At 33.6% G+C, this 13,537-nt stretch overlaps 1 protein-coding gene across 2 annotated transcripts in view; it reads right to left on the bottom strand.

Moving 5' to 3' along the window:
* Positions 1–3,658: 3,658 nt before the first annotated feature.
* Positions 3,659–13,537, bottom strand: part of CTNNA3 (catenin alpha 3) — a 1,378,877-nt gene continuing 1,368,998 nt past the window's right edge. For both annotated transcript variants that reach the window (XM_006915590.2, XM_006915591.2), the window contains exon 18: positions 3,659–5,131. In XM_006915590.2, coding sequence (XP_006915652.1) covers positions 4,844–5,131 — 288 coding nt within the window. In that variant the 3' untranslated portion in view covers positions 3,659–4,843. The remainder of the gene's footprint in view (positions 5,132–13,537) is intronic.

The following is a 13,537-nucleotide window of genomic DNA, read 5'->3' as shown; positions in this document are numbered from 1 at the left end:
TTTTTTCTCCAACTTGTCAACCTCATTTCGAAAGTTAATCCTTGTGTTTGTTCCCATAAACCAATGGGGATCACTGGATGCCACAAGCTAGCCTGCAGCCATGAGACATCTCATTCCAAGATACACATAAAGGTCAGCTCTACAAATCATCTATTGCCTGTAGACAGAATTCTGGTAAGGTTGGGTTCCATTTGGAAATATTTTTCTCAATTAGTATTATCTTCTTTTGAAGTGTTTAGGAATAGATCCTATCTATCCTGGTAGGAAAAAAAAAATATTCACATGTAAAATGATTAATGTTGTAAACTATTCTTTTGCTTTAATAGAAATTGTTTCTTGTTTGTGTGATTTGGTTAAAAATGGCAAAAGCATTGCATTTAATATTTTAATTTTTCTTACCTCTCTCATTCAGATATCTAGGATGTATTACGGCCTTGATAAGGACATCTTCAGTTGCATACACCTGAATTATCAACATCCTCATTAGATCCAAAGGGCAGAAATAAAAGCTTTAAACTACTTTGTGTGTAGATGCTTTTGTCATTAGGCCTGCCTTGTTTATTTGGTTGTTACATGCAAAGTACTAACGCTAAAGATCATAATGGTAAGGGCAAAGAGAAATGACAAAAGAAATGCTATAGAATTTTCACTTAAGTATTGATTTCTGGTTTGTGATATATAAATAAAAATGATATATGAATATGCATTTCTTGGATTACAGAAATTTTCCTAGTTTACTTAAAATGAATTATTAAAATAATATGCACATTGCAATCTTTCACTCGATGTTCTTAAATTTTCTGACCAAGTCAAACTAATAGTTCTGACTTTCCATACTGAAAAATGGTTGTTTGATTCCTAACGATGTAATAGGCAGGTGGTTTGAGCAGAAAACAAGCTGACAAAGGAAAGCACAGATTTCATTCAACTTGATATTCTGGTGCCTGCTCTGTTGACCTAAAGAATTAGTTAAAATGATACTGAAACAGGATGGCAATTCTGCAATGAGTTCACCAGAGAATGATAAATATCACAAAGAAAAGTCTCAGATCTCATCCTACTCTTTCTGACACTACCATACAGAAATCTGTCCCACAGGAACCACAATTCCTAGCATGGAAGTATGCATTTGACACCAGAAAGAATAAGAATGTTCTCCGGACTTGAAACAATCAAGGAATAATGCTGTCGGGAATTAAAATTCATAGTTTTAACTAGAACACTGTAGAATATATTTATTAGTTTGTATGTAGCAATGACACCTAAGAAGATGAGAGCTGGGAGAGAGATACTTTTGGTGCATGAACCAAGAAGAAAGGACATTAATTGGAGACAACTTATTGTGATGAGCAGATCTGACTATACATTGTTCTGGTAGAAAAGTATCAGCAGTTTAGAGGTTACCTAGACCAGGGATGGGTAAAATGAGATGACTATCCTAAAAGTGAAGGGGTAGAAAGTCACTGAAATAGTTTCTCCATCTCATATAGTAATCATTTCAGCCACTCATTATTGAATTTGAGTATTATAAATTATTGGGTTTGAGGACCAAATTGAGCACTTAACTATATGTTCACAATTTTAGCCATCTTGCTATAGTACGACTTGAAAACTGACTTCTTTGAAACTGTTAAATATGCAAGGAAGACAGACTGAAAAAGTGGGCCTTTCTGTGTAACTATGGAGATTCTTACCCCTTAAACAGAAGGAATTTTACAGGGGATATATATTTATTTTAATACTGGTAAATTAAGAGATTTGCAAAGCCAGAGGCACATTTAAGAATATTGTATTCTCTAATATATTCATAGTTTTTACTCATGTCACAAGACAAACAGAAAGGGGATAATTGGCAAATTAATTTAGACATTTAGGACTTGAATTTTTTTCCTGACTCATTCATTGAATTGTACCCAAGAATTCCATTAGAAAGAAACAAATATTTTAATGCAATACTTTTCACGTTTGATAAATAAAAGAGAGAGATTTACATTTCTCACCTTTCTTATCTAATGAAAACCTTCCAGTTTTTCTAATTAGAAGGGTTTTTGGTGGATTATGATTCCATGGATATTTTCTAAGTTATTATTCTGATTTCAGTCTAATGTTTGACAGTTAATGCTGGTGGCTAAGCAGGATGGAACTATCCTTTTAGGTGATCTAAACCCTCTCCTCCCTCTCAAGGATGTTTTTTTCGCTCTACATAAATTGATGTCACTAATAGAGAAAGATGAGTTTTGATTAGCAGGATAAAGCAAATGTATCATCGGAAGAAGCACCAATCTCTGTGATGTGATTTCAAAAGATGTATAGAGGGGCCACCAAGTCATCACTCTAATTAAATTTCTGTCATTCTCTTATAGAAGAAAGCCTTAAATATAAATATATCTAATATATTTATACTTACTGATTAGATATATTCAACTATGTTTTATAATGCAAATATTTGTTAATATATTGGCTGCTAATATTTTTGTGTGTATAAGCACTTATATTATTAGCAGGTTTGAATTGGTCTAAATCTTGAAATGTTGCCCACTGCAGGAATTCACACAGGTGGACAGATGTCTTTCTCAGATCTATGCCTCCTGTTCTTATTGTACCTTTGATTACTACAGAAGATTTTACTCCTGGGATATTCTCCAAGTGAATTTTTTTTTTATTAGTTTTGTTTCAGTTATTTACTTTGAGATAAGCTGGAAATCTATCTACTTTGAAAAGGAGGCCTTGCTCACATCTCTTTTTGGGTATAGTCTTTTTTTTTTTTTTTTAAATAAAAACATTATTTGGTAATTTTATAATTTCAAGTTATTTCTGTTCTTTTGGCATCCAATTCTAAATTCCAACTTGTGGAAAGCTGATGTAGGATCAAACGAACAGAAGATTTTCTAAATAAGACTCTTATGCTTTTTGAGCATGTGGCTTTAGGAACTAAGATATACGTCTAGTAGTTGGTGATATTTTAAATTTTACTTTCTCGACTAAATTATACATTTGCACTTCTGTTTAATGTTAGAACAGAAAACAATAGTGGCATTTCAACAACAAAAAAATCCTTATTTTGCCTTATTTTTCTAGATAGTTCTGGAAAATCAAGTTATCTGGATTTCCTAATTTCTTTTTGTTCTGCCTTCTCTTTCGGGGAGTGGATTCTGTCTAGAATAATTATTGTGGGTCAGTGCATAGGCAGAAGAGAGAGGAGCTTATTGCTTTTATTTCCTAGGAAGTTTATATGCTGAGTCCAGGAAACCCAGAATTTGGAAGAAAAAAATAATTCATTAGAATAAAAAGAAATTCACATTTTTCCAAAATTAATACCAACTTATTAAATAAATGCTTTTCCCATACCATTTTACTCAAAATACCATTCACACATTCTTTTACCCACACTGGTCCTCCTAACATTAATTGGTGCCACATATTTGACTTTTACTTCATCAAACTGAGTCGACATGGTTGTTGGAACAATTTGCTAATGGCAATGTCATACAGAGTTCAGTTACAATTATAGAATCATTTTGATAAAGTAGACTAGGGAATGCGTGTTTAAAATCCTGTGAATGGGAACTCTATGTTTGAGAAAATGTGAAACTGTAATTTACCTCTTCCAAAGAGTGTGAGAGAGGGGGCGGGGAGAGGGAGGGAGAGAGAGGGAGGGAGAGAGAGGGAGGGAGGGAGAGAAAGAGAGGGAGAGTGCGCATGCGTGAGGGAGAGAAAGAGGAGCAATGTACTAGAATCTGAGACTATTATGAAGTTCATTACAAATTTGGTATGAGCACAGTGCTTGGGATTGTGCATAGTGAGCAGTTATAAAATGACCTCGATGACTTTTATTTAAAAAGATGTTATTAAAACACTCCAGTTTCATTGCCATTAACTCTGCTGCATAGTTCAATGGTATAATTTACACAGTTACATTTTACTCAATACCAAAGGTTTTCCAAACTGGCCTTTTCCTTTTAATTACAATTGCAAGCTGGTACAAATTGATTTTTAGAGTCATGCAGAACTGCTTACACATCTGTTGGCATAACTCACTCAGGGATATAGTTAGATATCCCATTTCCCCAAGTGAGTGATAACTCTTCCACCACATAAGACTTCTGATGCACCCATTTAAACCCAACACTCAATGTGCAAAACTGCTAAACACAATGGAACCCTAAACTCATTAAACTCATCATAATCTTTATAAAGTTAATAAATTGCTTTATTAATAACTGAGGCTGACTTTAAAAATCTAGGAAGTTGCTGGACTGCTCAAGCTTAGTTAGTTTCTGATGGATGTTAACCTAATCAGTTAAAAATAGATACAGATATTTAGAGACTGATATTTCTTTTTCCTACAGCAGAAACTACACATTTCTGTCAGGTCAGGTCAGGTCAGGTCAGGTAAAGAAAGTATGGAAATTAAACAGGAAAATATTTTATGAGGTTTTGTTTCCATTGAAAACCAAGTAAAAAGCTCACGTCAATGTTTTAATTCAAAATTAAAAAGAAGAATGTACTCAAACTATTACAGATGAAGAAGACTCACTAGAGTCTCCTCTGTTCATTTGGTAATGAATGTAAGATATTCTCTGTGATGAGAAAGGCTGAATGACACCTGAAGTTTTAATTCATTCAACAAGCATATATTGATTACTTATTAGGTGCTGGCATATAGAATGACAATGACATGATCCCAAATATATGTTGCAGAGGTTGGTTCACCCTCTAATGATTTACATTACTTGTGGGTTAACTCTAAAAGCTTTTGAACTTTCAGCACTAATTAAGTGTAAAATTAAAGGAGTGTGTTTAGCCAGGACTTTGTAATATAGACACAAGTAGAACAGTGGTTTCAGTAGACATGTCTTCCTCTAAATTCACTCATGACCTGTACTGGGTGGATTTTTTTCTTTGCCGAGCCTCGTCTAACAGCTGCACAAGTTTCTTCTGGCTTCTCCCTTTTAATTAAGGGTTTTTTTGCAGGAGCCTTCATTCTCCACATCACAACTGGGTGCCGAGGCCCAGCAGGACTCTGAATTCGGATGATCTTGGTTGAGGCAATGTAAGACATTTTCACTGTTTGCACTACAGCATTCATTAAATTTTTGGCTGCTTGGATTAGGGAGGTGACGCTGTCCAACTGTAAGGGAAAAAAAAGGAGCTATTATTCAAGAATGCAACCAGGAATCTAAAGAGATTTAATGTTATTAAAACCAAAAGGAGTCACTTTGTTTGTTTGCACCAGAAATGAGTTAATCCACATTTTATATATCAATGTATAATTACATTAATCCATCCATCTATCTTTGAGTATTTAGTTTATACACAAATAGATCCATACTTTGTCTTCTAAGATAATATCTTAGAGAAATTAATTTCTTTCTCTTGGTTTTCAGTGAAATAGATTCTATAAATTCTATATAATATTTTAAGGTTCAGATGGTCATTGCTTTCTTTGTAATGGACCTCCTATTTGCAGATATGATACTGAGTCCTTTCTATAAGACATCACTGTCCACAATAAAAGCTATATTATGTTTTAGTAATTTTACAAGAACAACAACTGAAAATTCTTCCTCTCAGGTTATTCATAGTTTAATTATCATACACACATATGAATGTATACATGCATATATACTACTTACTTTCATTAATATTTCCAAAATAATTTTACCTAAAAGAGTCTCTTCAATAAATACTGAACTTTTAAATCTATCATGCAGGTTGATAAAATAGAAAAAGCCAAGGCTTTTCAGTCAAAGTTGGGTTTAAATTCCAAGCCTGCTGTTTGGTAACTTGGGCATACCACTTAACCATTTTTATGCTGGTTTCCTCAGATATTAAATTGGAAAAAAAATGTTTATTGGAGTTAAATGTGTAATGAACCTACTAGAGTGACTGCCAAATAGTTGATTATTATTAAATATCATTTTGTTTTTTAAGAAGACATAGGATTGCTTAATTATGAAGATGTATCAATAACATTACTAAAAGAAATGATCCTTTTTTTAAATTGTTATGATTTGGGGGTTGTTCACAAAATAATCTCAAGGAAAAATGGGATGGTATTCCTGGAATCTTGCAAAATACCTTAGAGCTAAGCCAAGTCGATTTGTTTTTTTCAACTAATGCCTCTTCCATTATTTTAGTTTGACAGATTGTCATCTACAACCAACTCATAGTGGAAGATGTGCCTCTCCTGTCACCTCTCTGTGATATGTGTTGTCAGGGTTGAGACTCAAACACCAGCCCTGTAGTAACTAAAATCCATCAGTCGCTGCCTGGCCTGAGTATTCTACCTTTGCAGTTTGAGGAGTCTCATCTCACATACAGAATAAATGAGCAAAAAAAAAATAGTAAACGGTTTTGTGCCTGGGGCAGTGGTCTAGCTGGCTGCTTCCTAGGAAAAAAATTTAATTAGCTCCACTATATGCCAAGCCTGAAATCCTTGAAAAGGTAATATCAAAAAATGTGTAATTCGAATGGTAGTAATACTTGGCAACTACACATCTTTAAGTCTTTTTACTTATTGAAGCCAGAATGTAAAATCTGTATGTGTGACAGGAATGACAAATGTTTTATAAACATTAAAAAGGATTTCATGAAGCACTCATATGTATTTCAAAGGACACTTAGACATTATGAATCTGTACACAACTAAAAGAAAAAATAGATTTTGAATAGAATAACACAATTTGTTATTAATATTACTCCATGGACAGATTGTAGGTTAAAATCTTTAATAATTAACAATTTTCATTAAAAACTTCCTGGAGCCCACTTAGATTCTGACGTTGTTTCCAATCTCACCGTAGGAAGAAGAAAATTTTCAGAATGATGAATTTGCATGGCTAATATTGAGGATATTTGGTAAGTTTCACTTTCAAATATGAAAATATTTGGTTTATTCCGGGGTCTCTGTGCTATCATAAATTCTACAGACGGTCCTAATGACCTGCTATCATCCAGGATTCCACCAGTGGCTTTGGCTTTCTCACCCTAAAACTTATATTCTTTTTCCTTCCTTTTGACTCTGTAACCTTATCATGTATAGACTGTATTTATTTTACTTCTTTTTGATTTTACCATATAAGTGGTATATATAAACCAGTGGTCTCTAAAGGAGATGTTTAAGTTTCATCCATGCCATAAAATATGGAAACTGGCTACTGGCTTGTCTTCTTTCCTCATCGAATCAGCCAACATAGCTCTGCCAATGTCACTGTGATCTGCTATGCTAGCATCTGGCAAATCTTTTCATTTTAAAATCCTAAATAGCTGTAGTAAAACTTCTCCTCTGGGGGACTCAAAGAAAACAAAAAAACAGAAAAACAGGACAAATGATCCCTCTAGGGGAGCATGAAGACTAGTTTTGCAGACACATGAGGACAATTGCTACAAGAATACCATTATTTCAGGAGGAAAGCTTTAAGACATTCTATGAGGATCTTTGAGGTTTAAGAACACTGTGCACTAAGATGCATAACTCACTGCTATTAGCCAAATCACAAGCCAGACAAGCAATGGGCACAGACAAGCCTAATAAATGGTAGAGGATTTTATTGGAGGCCCAAGCAAGCAGTGGTTCAGACCTACTGATGAAGAATAACCACATAATTCTATGTCTGTAAAAAATTATTTTAAGTCTCCTTACTCAGTTCTACTTTGATGAAAAAATCCTTCAAAAGAAAGATTCAATAGAATCCTTTCTATGAAAATGAAGGCAAATTTGAGTAGGGTCTCTGTGTTCAACTTATTGAACAAAGTTTTCTGAGTTTCACAAACATATCTGTACAAGACAGAATGTTAATTTACTTGAAAAATTTGGTAATCAGACTATTAAACTCAGGTCCAAAAATTCTTTTACCATTACAAATCACTTTCAATGGAAAATTCTTCTAGGTAAATATAACTTGAAATACTTAACCATAGAAGGAGTTATTTTCCCTAATATCTGGTGGTGCTCCACTCTGATCTAGATGAAGTGCTCTTAATCAAGGTATCAAATGAAAACAAAAATGACTTCTAAGGTCTTCAGACCTTCTAAGGTTATATGTAAATATCTGCATGTACATACATAAAAGCAGCTTCCTACCCATCTCCCCTTTCCATAAATGAGGTAATTTTACAAAGAGGATTTTGGCCTAAATTAAAGGACTCTGCTCTAGATAAATCAGAGGCTTGCCCTGCTACCACAGTAAGTAGCAAGGTATCCACCCATCCTATGTTCATGAATTGTGCTTATTCTTACAACAAAATAACAGCTTGTTAGTCTATTAATGACACAATATATTTCTCATATTGTCTATGTTCAAACATAAATTGGTAAATTTTACCTCATTTTTTTGAGGATCTCAATGAATATAAAGTGATTATGTTCAGTAAGTTAGCTCTTAATCTAAGTGCAAGATATATTTGCAACAAATCAAATTATAATCATCTAAATAGAGTCCTACTCAATTCTACTATTCTATAGGAATCTTATTTTATTTTATCGTAGTGTTTCTTCTCTGCTTTGTAGTATAAACTTTGTGATTTCAGTTAAGCTGCAGTACAAATTTGTCCAGTTCTAAAATGTTTTTAGACAAAAGGCTCAGTCCTACTTAGAGATATATCTACAACCGTTTGCTACAGAAAAGGAGTTTAACAAAAACAAAAGGTATATTCTTTTTCCTCATAAAATGCCAAGCCAAACTTATATCCATGTGTCTAGTATACATAAAACATCTGGATCTTTTTACAAAAACCAACACTATATACCTGTGATGTAAGCCTTGACAACTATGTCAAACTGGAACGTCTGCTGGCAAACCTTTGTCAAAATCCTATTGTAATTACTGACAGCCAAAAGAAATATTAAGATAAAAAAGACATTCTAGTTATTCCTTCTTTTATTTTCTAAGTTTCTCATCTATCTTGTGTCAGAACACCAGAATGTCCTATACTCATACTACACTACTCTCACTCCCCATATTCTGGACACAAAACCATCATCACTTATATGTTTGCCTGAGGATACTAAGCTTAAGTGAACCTTCTTCCCATCGACGTGGATCTCATCTCCTTGCACCTGGTCTGTCACCTAGGGAAAACATAGCTTCTCAATCCCTGAGTGAACTGCCATGCCAATTACTGCTACTGGGACTATCGTGGAGAGAAAAGCCTAAAGTTTCCTGGGAAAAAAATGTATTTTTGGGGTAAATTGGGGCTAAGTGTAGCCCATGATATTTTTTTGACTCTCAATGTTTTCCTGAACTTGATCCTTTATGGACGTTGCACCTGCAAAAATGCAGTACTAAAGGCAAATATGGGGAGTTTGACTCCAAGTATAATAACAATTTATAAATATTGCTAATATCTATTGTGTGCTTCCTATAGGTTGGTGCTGTTCTAAGCAGTTGACATAAATTAACTCACAATAACTTTATGAGGTAAGTATTGCTATTATCTTCATTATGTAGATGAGAAAAAAAAAGAAACTAGAAGTTAGCTTGCACAGAGCAACATAGTGACAGAGCTGGAATTTGAGCCAAGGCAGTCTGCTATAAGTATAGTGCTCTAACCCATTTTACAACACTGCCTCTCAGTAATATGTCACTTCCTATGTGTATTTATTTTAAGATATTAAATAGTTGAAACAATCACACTAACATTAATATAATGTCTATTTTTTAAAATTGACTACCCAATAACTGCTTTTGAGAAAGTTATAGAATTTTTGTAATGCATATTGGTACTAAGAAAAATGAGGGTATCTTGCCAAGGTATTTTGTTAAGATGGTGGTTTGATAATGTTTATATTGCATCATGTTCCATATAGCACATTTTTTGAAATAGCATATAGAAATAGTCATCCTTATAGGCCCCAACCATTTAAAGACTTTTATTTTTTGTATTTATTTATTTATTTTCATTATGGTGACATTGGCTAACAAAAAAACAGTAAGTTTCAGGTATACAATTTAACAGTAAGGTATATATATACATATATATACACACACATACATACACATGCATACATTGTATGTTCACTGCCCATAGTTAGATTTCTTTCTGTCACCACATATTTGACCCCTTTTACCCTATCTACCTCCCCTCTCCCCTCCATCCTACCGTCTGGTAATCTCTAGTCTATTGTCCATGTCTATGAGTCTTTGTCTTGTTTGTTTGTTGCTTTTAGTTTTATATCCCACATATAAGTGATATCATGTGATTTTCAACTTTTTTTGTCTGGCTTATTTCACTTAGCATGATTATCTCAAGATCCATCCATGTCGTTGCAAATGGCAGTACTTTATCTCTACTTATGGCCAAATAGTAGTCCATTATATATATATACCACAACTTCTTTATCCAATCATCTATCATAGGACACTTCAGTTGCTTCCATGTCCTGCCCACCATGAATAATGCTGCTATGAACATCGGTGTGCAAATATCTTTTCAGATATGGGTTTTCATGTCTTTGGGGATTAAGACTATTTTGCTTATTTGTCTTGTTCATTGGTTGCATTCAGTTTTGCATCCCATATATGAGTGAAATCATATGGTTCTCAATAAACAAACAAAAATTCATAGACACAGACAACAGTTTAGTGGTTGCCAGATGGAAAGGGGGAAAGGCAGAGATAGAAAAGGGTACAAGGGGTCAAATATATGGTGATAGAAGGAGGTTTGACTTTGGGTGGTTAACACACAATGCAATATAGAGATGATGTATTATAGAATTGTATACTTGAAACCTATAAAATTTTATTAACTAATGTCACCCCAATAAATTTAATAAAAAAATAAATTAAAGAGATTATATTACAACAAAATATATAAACGATTTTAAATATAGATCTTAATAAACAAATCAAAGGTAAAGGAAAACCATAAATAAATCATATTTAGCTTCTAAGATATGGAATTGCATAACATTTGTTTTTAAAATATGTTCTTATATAAATACACACCAAACTTTTCTCTGATTCCCAAATATAATTAAATCAATTTGCTTACCTTGGTTTTGCGATAGAAATCAGGATTTGGTCCCTTGACCCTTAAGTTTCTGTTAAATTCTTACTTATTTTTAAAATTTTCAGTTAAACTATTTTGAAATAAGGTTAACGTAGGCAATGCGAAAGGGCATGTATTATATATGTGTGTTGGTAGATAACAAGTGACAGCATAAATAACTAATTCTTAAAAAAAAAAAAACTAAATATTTGTGTATACTTTCCAGCTTATAGGTGCCATTTTCATCTCTAGTTTGATCTAACAGTAGTAGCTGTGTATCTCAGGAAATACTTGAATATACATTTGTTTAGCTAAAATACATCATCTAAATCAATGTTTTTATTATCTAACTTGAATCTCTCTTGAGGACCAAATTTTGTTCCAATATTTGCTTAACATATTTTTTTGTTTGTTTCTGAAGAGATTTTTAGAAGAATGGCCTGTATTGAAAGCATTCTCCCTTTTTAGATGCATTAAAAAATGCTAAACAACCAGGCTTTCTTTATGGGGAAATCAAATAATGGACTTTGTTAAGGCTAGTCAAAATGGAGTTACATATCTAAATTGAAATTATCAAGCTTATAATTAAATTGGGAAGGTAGTTCCTTATTTGAATATGAAGTTATTCCAATGGGAGACTGATAGAATTTGCATAGCAAATTTGTTCTTTGCCAAGTCTCCATTAGAACATGACAACAGAGAAGGACAACTTAAGTTGAAAAGAAGAAAAAAAATGCACGGAATAACTAAAAAAAAAAAAAAATTAACACAATTGAGATGACCAGACATAAAGTGAAATATGGCATTTATTCAGTTGTAGTCTTGTCCTGTCAAAAAACATTTTTAAAGCTAATATATTTCTAACACAAATACTCTAAACCAAAAGCATTTTATATCGTTTTAAAAGGAAATAATCACAAACATAATGACAATTCAGGTGGTTACCCAGAATGCTTTCTCATTCTATTTAAAATGCCCTATTATAAAGATATTGTTGGTAATACTAATTATTAGCAATCTTTCAACCATGCTGATTAAAGGAAAATGCTTAGCTGAAGAACAAATTTTCTGTAAAAATTACAGCCTAGGTACTACTTATGCCGATTCAGAAAAATCAATATTTTATTTCTTAGGTAGAGGTGGCAGAAGTGGGCTTGGATTGGCATAGTCCTTTGAACATCCATGTTTTTTGATATTTTTTCCCCCTCTTTAATTCCTTCCCTCCCCTACTTTGACTCCTGACCTAAGGATGTTGCTATTTCCCCTTAAGAACTGGATCTCTGAAGGTGGGGTATCTCCTCCTACGTGCTCTGGGCATGCACCCAGGCCCTGGCGCACCTGCGGTATGGTCCGTGGCTTTCGTGTCTCCTCCCATATGTTTTCATCGTGCACTGGTGTCTGGTGCATGGGGGTATGGTTCATGGCTCCACCTGGGGTGGAGAACCCAGGACCTTCTGCGCGTAAAGTAAACATGCTAACCACTACACTGTGGAGCCACCCCATGAATATCCATTCATGTTTTAACCTGTGCTTTCTCTTCTACCCAGTATTAGGCACAGTGTTGAGGTCTGCCCTATCCATAGAAATCTATTGATAATATTCAACCTGGAATCTTCTCTATGTTGCAAAAACTGGGTTGAAAGTAAGAAAGCACATGCATTGGTCCCAGATTCCAAACTCATCTCTTACATGACCATGGGCAAGGAAAAATGAGGTTATGTAAAGCTAAAAATCTAAAAGGCATCGGTTTTCCAACACATGCAAGGACTTCCAGTCTATAGACTCTTTCACATTCTTACATTTTTCAACCTCTCTTCATCATAATTATTCCATCATTTAAATTCTGCTATTAGCAATATTCAGCATTTCTTAGCTCTCTTTGCTCTACTACAAACGTCTGCCAGAACAGAACTGTCCATGCCCCCAGAATTGATCCATATAGTCACTCTCTATTGCTTTTAGAGAATCCCCTCATTGCGCCAATTGGTTTATAGATAAATTGATGGCCACCAACCTGAAACTAACAGAAAATGCATTTTTGTGTCTTTAGTCAATTATTGTACTCATTCTACTCAAACACTATTTCAAACTTCTACTCTCTTCAAACCTTCAGTATCTCATATTGTCACCTTTTCTGCAGATTACTCACTTAAAATAACTACAAAACAAGCAAGTAAAAAATAAATAAATAAATAACAATAGAAACAAAAATAGAAGCAGCAAAAGGAAATCGCCCAAACCTCTTTTATTCTAATCCATTTCTATTAAATAATCTACAACTGATACTTCTAACTATATGCTAGGTTCTATTTCTTACTTGCCTTCTTGAAGACTTTGCAGAATTAGTAATTATTTTATTTGAATGCATCTTTATTCTATTCTTTTTCCTTTTTTTATTATAGTATTTAAATGTTTGTAAAACTCTATCTTAAAACACAGCCAGACTTCTGAAAGGTTTTCTAGACTTCTTTATACTATTTTCCTCTCTTCTCACTCTTAAGCAAAACTTACTTTCACATAAATAAGTTTTCCCTTTATTCTAAAC

Source organism: Pteropus alecto, unplaced genomic scaffold (assembly GCF_000325575.1).
Source record: "Pteropus alecto unplaced genomic scaffold, ASM32557v1 scaffold155, whole genome shotgun sequence".
Classification (NCBI taxonomy): domain Eukaryota; kingdom Metazoa; phylum Chordata; class Mammalia; order Chiroptera; family Pteropodidae; genus Pteropus; species Pteropus alecto.
This window is presented reverse-complemented; position numbering and strand designations above follow the sequence as displayed.